Raw genomic sequence first — 19,388 nt, 5'->3', positions numbered from 1 at the left:
TTTTCTGGCTATTTAGGGTCTCTGCTTTGGGGAATTCTTCAGATACCAAATGCAAGAGCTCACCAGAGTTCCTCTGCACTTCTCTCATCACCTTGTGCCAAAGGATCGGCCGCTGACTGCTCAGGACGCCTGCAAAACCGCAACAAAGTAGCAAAGACGACTACTGCAACCTTGTATCACTTCATCCTGCTGGCTTTCTCGCCTGTTTCCTGGTGGTGCGTGCTCTGGGGGTAGCCTGCCCCCTTCTTGCACCAGGAGCTCTGAAGAAATCTCCCGTGGGTCGACGGAATCTTCCCCCTGCAACTGCAGGCAACAAAAGACTGCATCACCGGTCCTCTGGGTCCCCTCTCAGCACGACGAGCGTGGTCCCTGGAACTCAGCAACTCTGTCCAAGTGACTCCCACAGTCCAGTGACTCTTCAGTCCAGGTTTGGTGGAGGTAAGTCCTTGCCTCCCCACGCTAGACTGCATTGCTGGGTAACGCGTGATTTGCAGCTGCTCCGGCTCCTGTGCACTCTTCCAGGATTTCCTTTGTGCACAGCCAAGCCCGGGTCCCCAACACACTAACCTGCAGTGCACAACCTTCTGAGTTGTCCTCTGGCTTCGTGGGACTCCCTTTTCTGACTTCGGGTGGACTACGGTTCACTCCTTTTCTAAGTACCTGTTCCAGTACTTCTGCGGGTGCTGCCTGCTTCTGTGAGGGCTCCCTGACTTGCTGGGTGCCCCCTCTGTCTCCTCATCCAAGTGGCAACATCCTGGTCCCTCCTGCAGCACCCAAAAATCCTAACCGCGACCCTTGCAGCTAGCAAGGCTTGTTTGTGGTCTTTCTGCGTGGGAGCACTTCTGCAAGCTTCTTCACGACGTGGGACATCTATCCTCCATAGGGGAAGTTTCTAGCCCTCTTCGTTCTTGCAGAATCCACAGCTTCTACCATCCGTTGGCAGCTTCTTTGCACCCTCAGCTGGCATTTCCTGGGCATCTGCCCACTCTCGACATTGTCGCGACTCTTGGACTTGGTCCCCTTGTTCCACAGGTACTCAGGTCCCGAAATCCACTGTTGTTGCTTTGCTGGTGTTGGTCTTCCTTGCAGAAACCCCCTATCACGACTTCTGTGCTCTCTGGGGGTTATAGGTGCACTTTACACCTACTTTTCAGGGTCTTGGGGTGGGCTATTTTTCTAACCCTCACTGTTTTCTTACAGTCCCAGCGACCCCCTCCAAGCTCACATAGGTTTGGGGTCCATTCGTTGTTCGCATTCCACTTTTGGAGTATATGGTTTGTGTTGCCCTCATACCTATGTGCTCCTATTGCAAGCTACTGTAACTTTACATTGCTTGCATTACTTCCTTTTGCTATTACTGCTTATTTTTGTTATTGTGTACATATATCTTGTGTATATTTGGCATCCTCATACTGAGGGTACTCACTGAGATACTTTTGGCATATTGTCATAAAAATAAAGTACCTTTATTTTTAGTATATCTGTGTATTGTGTTTTCTTATGATATTGTGCATATGACACCAATGGTATAGTAGGATCTTTGCATGTCTCCTAGTTCAGCCTAAGCTGCTCTGCTATAGCTACCTTCTATCAGCCTAAGGTGCTAGAAACACCTCTTCTACACTAATAAGGGATAACTGGACCTGGTACAGAGTGTAAGTACCCCTTGGTACCCACTACAAGCCAGGCCAGCCTCCTACACCTCACCACTATTCTGACGTCTGTGCTTTTAAAATGTTCACTGAATGCACCACTGGGCTAATTTCAACCTGTTCACATCTGAAGATGGACAGTGTAGTTTGTTCAATGCCAAGGATATTTGCATGTTCTTTCAAAGCTGTCACTATTTACAACATAGTGTTGTATCTGTCCTGCCTACTTACAGGCCCATGCTACACTGTCACAGTTTGGTTAGTCCCAGTATTCATTATTTGCCAATTTGTTGATTGCACTTTATATACATAATTTGCTAAACATTCCAGATTCACAGATAAAAGCAAAACAGGTCAAAAATATTGATTTCCAACTAAACGCGTATTTCTATAAAATAAATAGAATCTTTCCATGAAGACAACCACTGGGTGAAAATAAATTTCAGGTTCTCTCAGGGAAAGAATCACCCAAACTTTGTTGAATAAAGTAAAATTGGTTCTAGGTACTGCTTTCTAACTAAACACTAATTTCAATACAAAAAATGAGTCCTTCCTTGATGGCAACCACTTGGTGAAAATAATTTCCAGGTTCTTTCTAGGGAAGGGACATCAGCTTTGTTCAGTAAAGTAATGCAAATAAACACTAGGAAGGCAGCCTCAGAAAACAAGTTAAATGTAGCTTTTTTGAAAGATAATTGTTTTGTTTTTCTCATCTCCTACAAGCCAGTCTATTCCTGCAACATTCTAGAGGGAAAAGGACCCCTAAGTGGCAGGATCGAGCTTTGGTGATCACTGCATAAACATGTTTGTTCTGTCTCTCTGCTCTTAGTGTTTTTTTTCTTTTACATTTTAAGAACTCTGTTTTTGTTATTGTTTCAAAGAAAAAGTGCTGCTGCTGTGACCACCAAAACATGCATAGATTGGGAGGGCACCCACCCCTCCTCATAGTCCATTGGTTTCCCTATAAAAACAGCACATGGGGAGTCGACTCCAAGTGCTCCATTGAGGACACTCACCGGTGGACAGCAGGAGAAAGAGAAGTGGCCAGAATGTACAATCTGCAAGGGGACTGATCTTCAATGGTTGGAGGAAAAGAAACTACACTGAAGGAAAACACATCTTCAATGGTTGGAGAAGAAGGCACCACACTGAAGGAAACACATCTTCAATGGTTGGAGGAGAATGCACCACACTGAAGGAAACACATCTGCAATGGTTGGAGGAGAATGCACGACACTGAAGGAAAACACATTTTCAGTGGTTGGAGGACAAGGCACCACACTGAAGGAAAACACATCTTCAGTGGTTGGAGGACAAGGCACCACACTGAAGGACAATACATCTGGAGAACACAATACACCGCTGTGGAGCAGCCAGTCCTAGCTTCTGCAAGGTAAGCTGAATTTGGCTGCTCAGTTTTTAAAACGTTTTGTTCAAGCCATTGATAACTATTTCTGTAGCAGGAGCTACCACTACTGACAACATCAGCAAGCTGTTTATGTGTTGTATTTCATAGCCATGACCTTACCAGGTGTCTCCACAGGGTTCAGACAGTCCACAGTTTCATGTGGCAGCTTTAAAGGGTATAGCAACTAAAATAGCTGTATATAAACTGGGCTTTTTTATACCCAAACTGGCCCATTCAAAGATAAACTCTCCTGTGAGGAGCTGAGGGTGGGAGTCTATGCCAGGGGCCTGGGTTCAGGGTTTCCGCCTAAGGAGCAGCTTTGATCCTCTCTGATGACAGATGCATGTTAGTTGGAGAAGACAGGCTCCAACCCAGAGTGTCTTCTGTGAGCATCAGTACCAAGCTATTGGGAATGTGGGGAGGGGGGTCACCATTGAAGGGTTGAGGGCACCAGAGTACCGGACCACCAGAGTTTGAGGGGTCTAGGGCACCAGAGTAGCAGACTAACAAAGTATGAGGGGTTGAGAACACAATAGTACTAACAGGGCACCAGAGTACAAGGGATCAGGGGATCAAGTGTACCAGAGTACCAGACCACCAGAGTACAGCAGCTCAAGCACACCAATGTATGTGGGTTTGAGGGCAAAGGAGTGCTAGACCACTAGAGTAAAAGGGCTCATGGGCACCACAGTACCATCCAACAGAGTATGAGGGCATCAGAGTACCACAACAACAGACTAAGAAGGCATCAGAATGCCACACCAACTGAGTGTTAAAGGGTTAAAGGGCACAAACATGCTTGATCAACAGAGTATGAGGTCTAGTGGGCACTAGAGTATTATGCCACCAGAGTATGAGGCCACCAGAGTATGAAGGGTTGAGGACACCAGAGTACCATACCACCAGAATATGAGGGGTTGAGGGCACCAGAATACCAGACCAACATAGTATGAGGGCACCAGAGTACGAGGGCTCTAGGACACCAGAGTATGTGGGGTTGAGAGCACCAAAGTACAAGACCACCGAATTGCAAGGGCAACAGAGCCCGAGGGTTTGAGGGCACAAGAGTGCTAAACCACAAGAGTATGAGGGCTCAAAGACACCAAAGTACCAGACCAACTGGGTATGAGGGATCAAGGGCACCAGAGGGCCAGACTACCAGAGTGTGAGAAGAAACACAGATAAAGATTTTGAAGGGAACAGAAGTAGAAAAAAGGCAGAACAGAAATAGACTAAACACTGTGCAAAGGGAGACAGGAGTCAAAAGAGAGTATAGTAGAGGGAAAAAGGAGAACTCAATGACCCTTGATTAAAAAAAAGGATTATTACTGGTAAAGAAGAGAACAAGGAAATGAGAGTGAATGGATAGAACACGATTGGAGGGAGGCAGGAAGAAACAGTAGGGAGAGTGAAGTTAGTAATGGACATAAGTGAATGATATGAAAGTTATCTTAGGGCCATGGCCTCTTTCAGTACTAGATGGGTTCAGGGACTATCAGCCCATGCAGCTCTGAAAACAGGTTATATCTGAGGCAAACTCTTGAAACTCACTGAGAACTCTTATCTCAGGGGCTTGGATTCACAGGTTTCATGGAGGTGACAACCTTCTGATGGAGACTGAGGTGTAGTCTCTTGTTTCAGGGGCTCGAGTGCAAGGGATTCATCGGCGAGACACCCTGGATTCATTGGTGACACACCCTAGATTTATTGGTGAGTCACACTGGATTCATTGGAGGGACATCCCCCTGACCCTGGTTGATGGCTTGTCTCTTTGTTTAGGAGCTTAAGATACAGGTTTATTTGGTGTGACTCTCTTCAGGCACTGACTTAGGTCTCCTCACTTGTCTTAGGTTCTCCACTTTATAATATTCATTAGCGAGACACCCTCCTGACTGAGGTCTCTTCTACTGGCTCATGACCTCTGGTTCATGGAAGTCATCAATGAGACACCCTTCTGACACAGACAGATCTATTTTATCTTCTCTCAGGGAATGGGTGACAGGATTCATTGGTGAGATGTCCTGAATTCATTAGTGAGACACCTGACACTGAAAGTGGTCTCTTCTCTGATTTAAAGAGTTACAGAATACAATTTCATTGGTAAGACATCCAACTTACACTGACTGAAGTCTATTCTTATGGCTCAGGTGCTCGGTTACAGGGGTTACATTGGAGAGTCACCCTCTTTCCACCAACTGAGGTATGTTCTCCTAGCTCAGGTGTTCGGCTACAAAAGTTTCATTGGGGAGACACATTCCTTACACGGACTGAGGTCTCTTCTCTTGGCTCAAATTCTTGGCTACATGGGCTTCAGTGTTGAGACACCCCCCTTACACTGACTGAAGTCTCTTCTTCTGGCTCAGGTGCTCAGCTACAGGGGTTTCATTGGTGAGACACCCTCCTTACACTGACTGAGGTCTCTTCACCTGGCACAAGTACTCGGCTACTCAGGTTTTATTGGTGAGACATCTTGCAGACACTGACCAAAGTCTCTTCTCATTTCAGGGGCTCAAGTACACAGGTTCCCTTGAAGAGACACCCTCCTGACACAGACTTAGGTCTATTCCCTTGTCTCAGGGACTTGGGTGCACAGGTTCCTTTGATGACACACCCTCTTAACACAAGCTGAGGTTTCATTACTTGTCTTGGTGGCTCAGGTACACAGGTTTTATTAGTGAGACTTCTTGCAAATGCTAAATGACATCTCTTCTTGTTTCAGGGGCTCTGGTTCACAGATTCCATAGGGGGAAATCTGACAGACACTGCCTGAGATCCCTTTCTTTTTTTTCAGGTGCTCAGGATCACAGGTTTCATTGGTGAAGCATCTGGCAGACATTGACTGAGGTCGCCTTTCTTGTTTTAGAGGCCCTGGTACATGTCTCATTAGTGAGGCTTGATTTACCCTGAAGCTTTGCATCTGGACCCCTGTAACAGATCTGCAAGAACTGTGCTGAGCACAACCTCTGTCAATGAAGCAGGTTCAGTGTTTCATTCTGATTTCTATGATGGGTCACTGCACTGTCGGAGATGTCTCAGGACACAGACCCAGATGTACCCTGAGAGCCAGCAAACAGTCGAGCATGTACATGCCTGGAGACCTAATGATTGGGGGAGTCATACAGCGGCATTTGCATAATATACAGTACCGGAAAGGTTTCAGTGAGTTGAGAGATCCATGGCACTGCTTCTGGTGAGTACATTCATGTTTATATGGTAACAACATCACTGCTCTCCGATTAGGTGTTAATGATATTTTTATTTTGAGCCTAACCCTGTCTTATCACTGATAACTGAAAATATGTTTTATTGAGGGCAATGCTGCCTTGGTGTTTAGAATTATAATATCTGTAGGTTAGTTTTGTGTCCTTTGTTAGTGTGGGTATTGGCAGGCGTGTTGGTGCAGGTGCTGGTTCTGTTGCTGGTTTTGTTACTGGTCCAGATGTTGGTGCTGGTGGAGGTGCTGGTGTTGGTATTTTGGTGCAATTGATGTTGTTGATACTGGTCTAAGTGTTGGTATTGGTGCTGGTCCAGCTGTTGGTGTTTGTGCACGTGCTGCTGCAGATGGTGGCGCTGGTATTGGTATTGGTGCTGGTGGAGGTATTGTTCCTGATATTGGTGTTGGCACTGTTCCAGCTGTTAGTGTTGATATTGTACATATGTTAGTGCTCTTGCAGGTTTTGGTGTTGTGTCAGTGTTTTAGTGCAGTTACTTATTTTGGTACTGTTCCAGGTGTTGGTATTGATAGAGTTGTTGGTGCTGGTGCTGGTGTCCATGCTGCTATTGTTTCTGGTGTTGGTACATTTCCAGGTCTTGGTGTTGGTACTTTCCATGAGTTAGTGCTGGTGTCAGTGTTGGTGCTGGTGTTGTACATGTGTGGAGACCTCCTGATTGGAGAGGTCATACAGCATCATTTGCATAATGAACAATACTTGAATGTTCCCTGTGATTCGAAAGAGCCATGGTTTTGCTTATGGTAAGTACATTTGTATTATTCTATGTTACAAAAATAACTTTTGCTGAGCTCATAATCATTTTTAAGAAATATATATATATATATATATATATATATATATATATATATATATATATATATATATATATGTTTTTATTTTAAAAATGCCTTGTCATTAATAACTACTTCAGAGATATTTGAGCACAATTTTGCCTTGGTCTTTAGGTTTTTAATATTTCCAGTTAAGTGTTTGTGACCTTCATTGGTTTGGATGCTGGCAGTAGTGTTGGTGGTTTTGGTACAGTTGCGGATGTAGGTACTGGTCCAGGTGTTTGTGTTGGTACTGGTCCACCTGTTGGTGTCCATGCATGTGTTGATGATGGTGTTGATACTGGTCCACATGTTCATTTTGATTCTGGTGCAGGTGTTTGGGATGTTCCAGTTGTTAGTATTGGTTCTGCTGGTGTACTGTTCCAGGTATTGGGGTTGGTACTGTTCTAGGTGTTGGTACTAGTCAAAGTATTGGTCCAGGTGCATGTGCACATGCTGATGCTCGTGGCCCTACTGGTTCACATGTTTGTTTTGATACTGGTGCATATGTTGGTGCTGGTATTAGTATTGGTGCTGATGGTGATACTGTTCCAGGTACTGGTTTTGTTTCTGTTCCAGATGTTGATACAGGTTGAGGGTATGGAGCTGGTGTTGGTACTGGTCCATGTGATGGTGGTAGTCCAGGTGTTGGTGCTGGTGTTGTTAGTGGTACTGTTTCATGTGTTGGTATTGGTAAGTGTCAGGTGCTGGTGTTTGTGCTGGTATTGGTGCTGATGCTGCTGGTGATATTGTACCAGGTGTTGGTGTTGATACTGTTCCCTGTGGTGGCACTGTTTAAGGAGATTGTGTTGGTACTGGTTGAGTTGTTGGTGCCCAGTGTTGGTGCTTCTATTGGTGCTGATACTGGTAGTGGTACTGTTATGCTGGTACTGTTGCAGGTGTTCGTAATAGTCAAAGCGTTTGGGTTGGTACTGGTCCAGGTGTTGGTTCCTGTGTTGTTGCTTGTATTGGTGCTGGTACTGGTGATGATATTGTTCTAAGTGTTTGTGTTGATACTAGTCCAAATGTTGGTGGGGCTGCAGATGTTGGTGCAGATGTTGGTGCTGGTGCTTGTGATGGGCGTGGTACTATTTTAGGTGCTGGTACTGTTCCATGGGTTGATACTAGTGGAGGTATTGATGTTGGTACTGATCTAGCTACTGGTGTTGGTGTTTGTCGTAGTCCTAGTGTTGCCGATGTTGCAGGTGTAGTGTTGGTATAGGTGTGGTTTATGGTGCTGGCAGTGGTACTGTTCAGGGTGTGGGAGTTGCTACGGGTCCATATGTTGGTGCAGTTGCTGGTGTTGGTAGTGTTCCATGTGTTAGTACTGGTCGAGGTGTTGGTGCTGGTGCACATGCTGATGCTGGCTTTGGTACTGTTCAATGTGTTTGTTTTGATAGGAGTTGCTACTGGCCCAGATGTTGGTGTAGGTGTTGGGACTGGTCTGAGTCTCTGAATGCAGTTTGGGCAGCAAAATTGAGTGATGGTGCTGTGGCGCAGCAAGTGTATTATGGGCTCCAGTGCAAACAAGGAAAATGAACCCGAATGTTCTAGATTTGTTTTCAAGGGCAGTCACATATGAGCTGAAAATGGTGTCCCATACATCAAAGTGCCACTTAGACTGCCTCTGGAGTAATACCTGGAGTACTATGATAGCTACACCTCTGTCATGGGTGCTCATGTCCTATGTCACTGCCATGGGCCTAAACAAATCATCCACAGAAGGTCTTCGGGGACCTGCAGATTAATCTTTGTTGGATTATTGTAGAACATGGGATTCTAGAAACTCCTTGTTGAAACGTGGATGGCGAGGAGCTTAGATGAGAAACAACTGAATGTGGACCTTGGGTGTGCACATACTCCAAAAGGGAAAGGCAAAGATGCATGTCTAGCTCTGCACCTCCAACCCATAAAATGACTTAAAGAGGCAACTGCAGACAAAATCTGTCTTTAGTGATTGTCCTGGAGCTACCCAGAATGACTAGAACATAAAAGTATTGTTTTGGGGACAGTTTGAATAGCTGAAACCACTCAGAGTTGCCTTCTGTGTCTATAACAGCCTGAGTGACTGCTGCAAATCTTTCCAACATTGCTGCTGATTCCTTAAGACAGACAAGCAGGTCATTTACCATGGCATCTTGCCTTAACCAGATGGTTCACCTCATGAACCTTCTTTGTCATCACAAATGATACAAAAGAAGGAATGCTACCGAAGGAAACCAAAATGTTTTTTCACGTTAGCCTACATTTAGGCTATGAAAATAAAGGGAAGGTGCAGTTTTATGATTGAAATGATCAATTACTTATGACATACAAACAAATACCTCCTCTTTCGAGTTTCAATCCCTTTATACTTGTTCCTAACCTCCTATCCACTTAGTAAGAAAAGTTATAATGGTGCCATATGTCTCCTGATCTTTTAGGTTTTCACTTGAATATGTTCTACAAGGCCTGGCATTCATTTATGCCATAGAAGAGATCAATAGAAATCCTGACATTTTACCAAACCTTACACTGGGATATAATTTATTTGACTCCTGTGCAAGTGAGATGAAAGCTGTTCAGAGCGCCTTGAGCATCATGTCACAGCAAATGGAACCAATTCCAAATTACAGATGTCAGAGCAAAGGCCATCTGGTCGGTTTCATTGGTGACGTGTCATCAACAACAACCTACTCAATGGCTCAACTTTTGGCACTCTACAAGTATCCACTGGTAGGTCTCCACTTACTTCAACTGTTTTGATTATTATTTTTATCAACAAACTGCAAGTCTTTCAGTTCAACAAAGCGTGTCTATTTTCAGCTACAGAGAGCTGGGTTTTGATATTTTGCATCAGAAAGATGTTCAAGATGCAAAACCTGCCAAGACACCATCAAGTTGTCAGTTGTACAAAAATGATATTATTTAATGATGGGCCAGACTACACTTGGTGACCATATTTTGCTGTATATGATATACACCCTATACATACAATTACCCATACCATAATCCAGGTCCTGACCTGTGATATGTTGTCTACATTATGTGCACTTACTCATTACCTCTGCCATAAGACTTGTGAAATGTATTCGTTACAAGTTAGATCTGTCAGTGATTTAGGGCTAGAGCAGTGTGAGCTCTAGAAATGCACTGCAATGCAACTGTCAATCGAGCAATGCAAAGTAATCTGAATATAATAACCTATTTCTTCTGTAGCCCTTCATACTGTACTTCTGCTGTCTTTAACACAGTCCTCTTGCGGAGGCAGGGCAGATGGGGCCTGTGCACCAGCTCTATTTGTCTTGAACACCCCCCCCCCCCACCACCGGTGTTGAATAGGATAGGGGAAAAAGCAGATGTTGCACCTTCCCAAGCAGATTAAGTTATCCAAATGCATGTATGAATATATATATACCCATGTTTATATAATTATCCATACAGTCAGTGATATGTACACATATATGTTCAAAGTCACAGTTGATTATTTTAAGCAAACATGTGCATGTGCACTTTCTTTATGATTGCCCTTTGTAGGTTGCCCCACAGGTTTTATCAGTGGTCCAGTGTGTGCATCCAAACATCACTTCTGCCGATGCATCTACTTTTAAGCACATTAAATAAGAGATGATGCAATTACCAAATTTCAAGGTACTCAGGCCCAGATTTAAAATGGCTATTGCCTTCTTACACCATGTTAGCATCATTTATTTTACGCTAATGTGGCCCAACGAGGCAAAAATCACTGCACCAGATTTACAAAGTGATGCAAATCATGCATAATGGATGCAAGGAAGGCGTTCACCCATTAGTGGGCCAAAAAATGGAATCTGAAATCTGAAAGATTTCTTTGCGCCATTTATTTGTTGCATTTTTAACTATATTCAGAGCAGGCATTAAAAGGGGGCACACTATTATTTATAAAGGGCCTCTATGTACTGTTCAGGGGTAGCACCAAAATCTTAATGCTATTGCTCCCTACTTTGCACCATGGTGCAAACCAGCCTTGACCTGTCAATCGCTAGGACATGCCCAGTGTGAGCTTCCACATTGCACTGACCTGTAAATCCCTAGAACTTGAGCAATGTGGACTCCCACCGAGCAGTGGCATGCCATTTCCTATAACTTCAGTAGCGAATGTTTGCAAACCCCCAATGTCCAAGATGGTGATGGAGTAGGAGTATCTCTCCTGAACCCCGCACCCGGTCTCACATCTGAAGGTGCTGAAAGGTTGATGTGTCCCATGATGTTGCCTCCCTGATGGTATAGGGACCTCTGATCCTCTGGCTGCATGTGGCAACAAAATGGAAAGGTCATCAGCCACAACTAAGCCATTTGAATAGGTTCAAACTGTCACATATGTACACAATTGCATCCACATACCAACAGCAATGGTAAGAGAATGAGGGACATTATCAATTGCGATTTACCAGTGTTAAGTAGATGAGGCAGCTGTGACGGGTCACTGTTTGGGAATTAGGAATTAGAATTATCATCACAAAGGATTATGGGACTTTTAGTACAATGGACTAGATCGGACACATGAAGGTCTAACTCACCATACAGATTGCACATACTTGGGACCACATTCATGGTCACATTCGCGGAGCATCACAGACTTTTTGGGCCTCATTACGAGTTAGGAGGCCTTTTGGCAAGACCATGTTGGAGGTAATCCGACTGCCATATTAAAAGTCACATTGTGAAGTATACCAAAAAACAGGCACATTTCCGAAACTGCCAGGAAACTGGAGGACGGGAAAGAGGTGGTCCAACCACCAGCACCGCCAGGCCGACAACAACCCTTCCATCATTCTACGATCCACAAATCATGACAGAGGTTCTTCCATGGTGTAAAACCATTGGCAGTGCGAACCGTGGTGGTCTCATCTCACATTACACTAAACACAACACCACATTGGATAGTTTGAAAACCCCACACCTGACACACACCCATACAACCGACACACCTATATACTGCACTATAAAACACACCCCTACACAACCCCCAATCATTTGTGAACAGAACGCCACACACAGCCAGAGACAACCAATATTTTGAGAGATACAAAAATCAAGAAAAGGCACCCATTGACATTTCACTCAGCACACATCACGCACCTGCACAACATACACAACACACATTTTACAACCACACACATTCCACAACACTGTAACCCACTCACATCACAGCATCTACATCTCACCATTTACCTTTTTCTGCAGACTTCTTTTTAACACAACCACACCGTCTTCACCACCATTAGCATGACCCCACAAAAACATCCATGTTTCACATATGATGAGTTGGGGGTCATTGTGGACAAAATTGTCAGTCAGGGTACAGCCACACATGTTCAAAGCACAGGTCCAGCAAACATCAAATGCCATGAAAATTGATTTGTGGCAAAGAATATTTGACAGGGTCACTTCTGTAGGGAGGTGTCCATATACAAGGGAGGACATCAGGAAAAGTTGGAACAACCTCAGTTGGCAGGTATGTTCCATGGCATCCAGGCACCAGCTGGCGGTACTCAGGACTGGCAGTGGGCCCCCATCTCCTCCCCCTACTTTTATCTCCTGGGAAGGAAAGGTCTGAATCCTGCATACTGCATCCTTAGGGCCTGAAAGGAATACCTGGGGAAGTGGAGTCTGGTAAGTTCCCACAAAATCCATGTCACTCAATTGTCATGTTCTGCATGCTCCCTCACCACCTTAATCTACCCCAATTAACATATCACACACTACACCTCTGTCCAAATGTTCCAATACACCTCTCCGGCATGCTACATGTCCACTAAACTCACCTGGCTCCACAGCCCTTAGGAATGGCACGTGAAGTGCAGGCAACTGATAGCACTACTACTCCGAGAATGCAATATAAGACCATTGTGAAAACCTGAACAGCACATCAAATGTGAGATATCATGCATATGAAACTATCAATCTAACCCATTGTGTATGTGCAAGAGTGAAACAGTTAATGGCAATGACAGCAATGCAATGCAACGGTCCACTCCCACTATCATCACAAGCGAAACACAGCTATAGCTGAGTGGTCAATCCCAACGCCCTTGGAATAAAGATTCCTAAGATTGAAATGTACTCAACTGGGGTAGAAATCTAGATGTGAAAGAGGATTCACATACAGTAAATCCAGTTACAGATCAATGTCTATTGCTTACTCCCATACTGTGTCCCCACTCTGACACTATTGTGCATGATACACCTCTTTTTTGTGCCATGCATCATGTCAGACACTTCACTATGTAACAAAGATGAACACCCATATCAACAATCAGACAACATAAGACGGTATCAGTAGTCCAATCACTACCAACACCGCTTATCTGCTTCAAGCATGGTGTATGGTACTGAAATTACAGAGTCTTATGTTGTACAAAGCATACTGCAGCAGCTGAAATTGTCATTTCTGGGGATCAAGTTAAGGCACTGTCTGCGTCTCACACAACATCAATAATACCCTAAATGTAACAGCAACTCTGTGTTCAAGTTCTCCCACAGGTAACATTGCCAAGGTCACCATGGACAGGATACCAGAGACTTCCACTATCACTTTAGATGAATGCCCCAGTGCGGATAACACTCCAGGATGCATGGACACTGAAGACAAAGCTGGCCCATCAGAGACACCTGGTCAATCAACAACTCTCACACTCACACTGCCCAAATCGACTTCTCCCAGCCCTGATGCATCTGCATCACAGGCAACCATTCACCCCCAAGCCTGTGTAACAATGACTGGCTCATCCATTTTGTGCCCCACAGAGCAGGTACCTGTGTCGTCTCTTGTCACCCCTGACAATGATGGTCCTGCCACGACTGGGAGTGGGCACACTGTGCCAGGGTGTAGGAAGCTGACCTGGTGTGTGGTGGGTATCTATAGTACTACACCTTGTACCAGGTCCAGGTATCCCCTTATCAGTGTTGTGTAGACAGTGTCTAGAAGCCAGGCTCTCTAGAGGTAACTTTGGGTGAGCAGCCAAGGCTTATCTAAGAGACATGCCAAGCTCATGCAATACCACTGTAGTCACACTTAGGCACGCATTTATACTTTTTTTGTGCTGCATTTGCGTCATTTTATTGATGCAAAAGTAGCACAAACGTACAAAATATTATTGTATTTTGTAAGTTTGCGCCACCTTTTAGTAAAAAAAATGGCGCAAATGCGACGCAAAAAAGTATAAATACAGGCCTTAGTACTCACACTCATGAAAGAATACACTCAGGCCCATATTTATACTTTTTGACGCACAACTGCTCCAACGCAGTTGTGCGTCAAAAGTTTTACCGCCGGCTAACGCCATTCCAACGCGCCATGTGGGCGCCTTATTTATGGAATGACGTTAGCCGGCGCTGCGGACTGGTGTGCGTCAAAAAAAATGACTCACACCAGGCAGCGCTGGCGTATGGGAGATGGGGGTTGTGCGTCAAAAAATGGGGCAAGTCAGGTCTGAGGCAAAATTCAGGCCTCAAACCGGATTTGCGCCATTTTTTTTGACGCCAACCTCCATTGACATGACTCCTGTCTTAGCAAAGACAGGAGTCATGCCCCCTTGCCCAATGGCCATGCCCAGGGGACTTATGTCCCCTGGGCATGGTCATTGGGCATAGTGGCATGTAAGGGGGCCCATATCAGGCCCCCCATGCCACAAATAAAATCTGAAAAAAATACTTACCCGAACTTACCTTTACTTCCCTGGGATGGGTCCCTCCATCCTTGGGTGTCCTCCTGGGGTGGGCAATGGTGGCAGGGGGGTCCCTGGGGGCAGGGGAGGGCACCTCTGGGCTCCGTCCAAGCCCACAGGTCCCTTAACGCCTGCCCTGACCCAGGTGTTAAAAAACGGCGCCCATCAGGCTGTGCGCCGTTTTTTAAGGCCCACCCCCTCCTGTGTGTCAAAATGACGTCAGAGTATAAATATGGGGCACAGGCCTTAAAGTCATTTTTGGGATGGGAACGCCTACCTTGCACATAATTAACGCAATGCTGGTTCCCCCTTCCAAAAAATGACGCACATGGTGGAATTTTGATGCCCGCGGGTTGGACATCAAAGTATAAATATGGGGCAGGGTTTGCGCCGATTGTGCGTAAAAAATTTTGACGCACATTCGGCGCAAACAGAGTATAAATATGCCCCTCAGTGTTACAAAAATAAAGGTACTTTATTTTGGTGAAACAAATACCAAAAATACCATGGAGGATATACTCCCTTAGGAGGTAAGTAATACACTATGTATACATATATATATATATATATATTATGGGCCCAGTGGGAGCACAAATAATATACTAAGAAAGTGGAATGCAACAGTTGTTCTCCCTCTTAAGCAAGTGGAGTGTGTAGAGGGGAGCTGGGATTATTAGAAAAGTACAAAGGTAAGTTCCACAACACCCCCCAGCACCCAGGACAGCAGCAGTAAAGTACTGTAGTTTCCCAAAACCACCCACTTAGAAGAAAAGAAGAATATTGCAAAGACCAGAAGAGACTGCAAGACACCAACAGTGGATTCTTGGACCAGAAGACCTGTGAAAGAAGGGGACCAAGTCCAAGAAGCACAGAACAGTCCAGGAAGGGCAGGAGCCCCTACCCACCAGGCTGAAGGTGCAAGAAGGAAGTCGATAATGAGGATGAAGAGTCACTGCTGCACCCTGGAAGACAGAGTCTGGTTCCTGGAGAGTGCAAGGGATGTCCCATGCTGGATGGAGGATTGCTGTTGGGTTTGCATCGTTGGAGTCTGCCAACAAGCCTTGGCATGTGCAAAGCTTAGGGCTAGTGGAAAATGGCGCTGCCCTGGACCAGGAAGGACCAGGTGGACTCTACCCAGGAGAGAGAGTCAGAGGGGTCCCTCACCAACTCAAGAGCCCACAGAAGACCAGGCAGCGCATCCAGGGGTCCCTCAGCAGGGGGACAAAGAAGTTGTAGAAGAGGCCAACACAGAACTAAGACAAAGGCTCCCACGCCGCTGGAGAACCACTCAGGAAGCTGTGCTTTGCATGATGGTGTGCTGGGGGCCAAAGCTACAAGATGCATGAAGGACTTCGAGGAAGAATGCCAACAAGCCTTGGCAGCTGCAAAACACGAAGTGCACAGGGGTACTGTCTTACGTGGGGAGGCAAACTCTTACCTGCTCCAAAGTTGTACAGTTGAAAGAGAGGACCATTGGGACCACTTCAGTCCACCACCCGTGATGCAGTATCCACGCAGCTCAGCAGGAGAGAGGATAAACATCACCAGTCATTGTTGCAGATGGTGCCTGCAGAAGCAGGGGATTGACTCCATCACCCCAAGGGAGATTCCTTCTTGCTTATGATGCAGTCTGAAGATGGACTGTCCACAGAGGATGCACAACCGGGGAACTGTTACAGTTCTTGGCAGGAGCCGGAGATACAATGTTACAGGAGGCATCTTGATTCTTTGTTGCAGCTTGTATGTTCCTGGAGGGTCCAGATGCAGTTTCTTTGGTGAGAAGTCGGACAATGCAGAGGAGTCCTGCTAGAGTCTTGCAATCTGAATTTGAGAAACCACCAAAGAAGAGTCCCTAAATAGCTCTGAAAGGGAATTGGTCTCCTAGCCAGCTAAGCACTTACCAGGGGAGAGCTCTGATGTCACTTGCTGGCACTGGCCACTCAGATGCTCCTAGAGTTCCCTGCCCACCATGGAAACAAGATGGCAGAAACAAGGGACCCTCTGGAGGAGTTCTGACCACCTCACTTGGGGTGATGATTGACAGGGGAGTGATCACTCCCCTTTACTTTGTCCACTTTTGCGCCAGAGCCGGAACTGGGGTTCTCTGAACAGGTGTAGACTGGATTATGCAAGGAGGGCACCAAATGTGCCCTTTGAAGCATTTCCAGTGGCTTGGGGAGACCACCCCTATACCTGTAACACCTATTTCCAATCGGAGAGGGTGTAACACCCCTCTCCCAAAGGAAATCCTTTGTTCTGGCATCCTGGGCTTGAGCTGTTCAAGCAGCAGGAGGAAACAAATCTGTCTGTGAGGTGACAGCAGGTGGGGCAGCCTTCAAAACCTCAGAAGGCTGAAATGTCAGTATTGGGGGTTCTCTAAGGAGCCCCCAGAGTATATGGAACCATAAAACCAATACTTGCATTACCATTGGGGTATGATTCTAACATGTTTGTCACCAACCATGACCATATTGGGAGTTACCATTATGTAGCTGGATATAGGTATTGATCTATGCCCTGTACACACATAAAGTGGCGTCCCCACACTCACAAAGTCAGGGAAAATGGGCCTGGAGTCCATGTGGGCACCTCTGCTAGTGCAGAAGTGCCCTCACACACAGGTACTCTACATTCTGCCCTGTCTGCTGGAAGGCCTGCCATAGGGGTGACTTACAAGTGACCTGGTGCAGTGTAAAATGGTGGTGAAAAGGTCTTGCACCTTTTCATGCAGGCTCCAATGGCAGTCCTGCATGCACTTTGCATAGGCACTATATGGGTGGCAAAATATATGCCGCAGCCCATAGGAATCCCCTGTAACCCTAATGCCCTGGATACCTAGGTACCAGATACTAGAGGCTTATAAGGGGCACCAGTATGCCAAATATGGAGTGAAATACAGAGTATGGAGAGAGAGAACATAATCACTGGGGTCCTGGTTAGCAAGATCCCAGTGAACACAGTCAAGCACACTGACAAAACAGTTAAACATACTGACAAACAGGCAGAACATGGGAGTAACTATGCCAAGAAATAGGGTACTTTCCTACACAACCCCCCCAAATGAGAACAAGAAGACGAGCCTTGCCCAGATGCACCTTCATTGTCTAAGTGAAAATATCGGGAGAGTCCATCTGCATTGGAGTGGTTACTCCCAAATCTATGTTCTACTGTGAAGTCCATACCCTGTAGGGAAATGGACCACCTCAACAATTTGGGGTTTTCTCCTTTCATCTGTTTAAGCCATAAGAGAGATTTGTGGTCTGTCTGAACAGTGATTTGAGTACCAAAGAGCTATGGTCTCAACTTCTTCAAGGCCCAGACCACAGCAAAGGCCTCCCTCTCTATGGATGACCAACGCCTCTCTCTAGGAGTCAAACTCAGTGTTAAGATGGGATAGTACTGCCCCCACATATACTTCAGAAGCATCTATCTTGGCTATGAATTTTCTGGAATAGTCTGGTTTTTTTAACACAGGTGCAGAGCACATGGCTTGTTTCAAGCTAGCTGTTCATAAAACTTTCTTGGGTATCTTTTTAGATGTGAGGTCATTAAGGGGGGCTACAATGGAGCCATAATCCGTAATGAACCTCCTGTAGTACCTAAAGAGGCCTAAAAAGGCTCTTACCTGGGTTAGAGTAGAGGGGGGAGTCCAATCTAAAAGAGTCTGGATCTTCCCCTGTAGTGGCTGAATCTGTTCTCCACCTACCAGATGTCCCTTATAAACCACTTTCCCCTGTCCTATGAGGCTCTTGATAGTGAGGCCTGCCTTTTTCCGGGCCTCCAAAACATTCCAAAGGTGGACCAGGTGGTCATCCCATTTCGAGATAAATACACAATATCATAAAGATATGATGCACTGAAAGCTTTTAGACCTTGCAGGACTGTGTTCACCAACCTCTGAGAAATGGCAGGTGCATTCTTCAAACCAAAGGGCATAACAGTAAAGTGATAATGCCCTCCAATGGTAGAGAAAGCTGTTTTGGGTTTAGCATCTTCTGATAGCTTGATCTGTCAATACCCTGCAGTCAAGTCAAAGTGCTGAGATACTTGACAGATGCCAATGTATCAATAAGCTCATCTGCCCTGGGTATGGGTGAGCATCAGTCTTTGTGACTGTATTGAGCCCTCTATAATCTACACAAAACCTCATTTCCTTTTTTGCATTCTGAGAATGAGGCTTGGGTTTAAGCACTACTGGGCTGGCGTAGAGCCTATTTGATTACTCATAGGTCCAACTTCTTCTGAACTTCAGACTTAAGGCAGTCCCTGACTGTAGGAAGATAGCCTCTTTCTAGCCTTGTTACCCCCACTGTTGGCCTGTTTGTGAGTATATGTCAGGGTGTTTTTACTGTCTCACTGGGATCCTGCTAGCCAGGGCCCCAATCCTCATGGTTTGTGCCCTGAATGTGTTCCATGTGTGGTGCCTAACTGTGTCACTGAGGCTCTGCTAACCAGAACCTCAGTGCTTATGCTCTCTCTGTCTTTAAAATTGTCACTGCAGGCTAGTGATCATTTTCACCAATTCTAATTGGCACACTGGTACACCCTTATAATTCCCTAGTATATGGTACCTAGGCACCCAGGGTATTGGGGTTCCA

At 45.6% G+C, this 19,388-nt stretch overlaps 1 protein-coding gene across 1 annotated transcript in view; it reads left to right on the top strand.

The window, feature by feature from the left end:
• Positions 1-1,599: 1,599 nt before the first annotated feature.
• The window catches only part of LOC138279217 (vomeronasal type-2 receptor 26-like), an 86,814-nt gene continuing 69,025 nt past the window's right edge, over positions 1,600-19,388 (top strand). Inside the window, exons 1-3 of the mRNA XM_069219390.1 lie at positions 1,600-3,045; positions 5,852-6,250; positions 9,526-9,817. Of these exons, the coding sequence (XP_069075491.1) occupies positions 6,030-6,250; positions 9,526-9,817 (513 nt within the window). The 5' untranslated portion in view covers positions 1,600-3,045; positions 5,852-6,029. The remainder of the gene's footprint in view (positions 3,046-5,851; positions 6,251-9,525; positions 9,818-19,388) is intronic.

This window comes from Pleurodeles waltl, chromosome 2_2 (assembly GCF_031143425.1).
Source record: "Pleurodeles waltl isolate 20211129_DDA chromosome 2_2, aPleWal1.hap1.20221129, whole genome shotgun sequence".
Taxonomy (NCBI): Eukaryota; Metazoa; Chordata; class Amphibia; order Caudata; family Salamandridae; genus Pleurodeles; species Pleurodeles waltl.
Note: the sequence above shows the minus strand (reverse complement) of the source record. Positions and strands in the feature narration are given on the sequence as shown.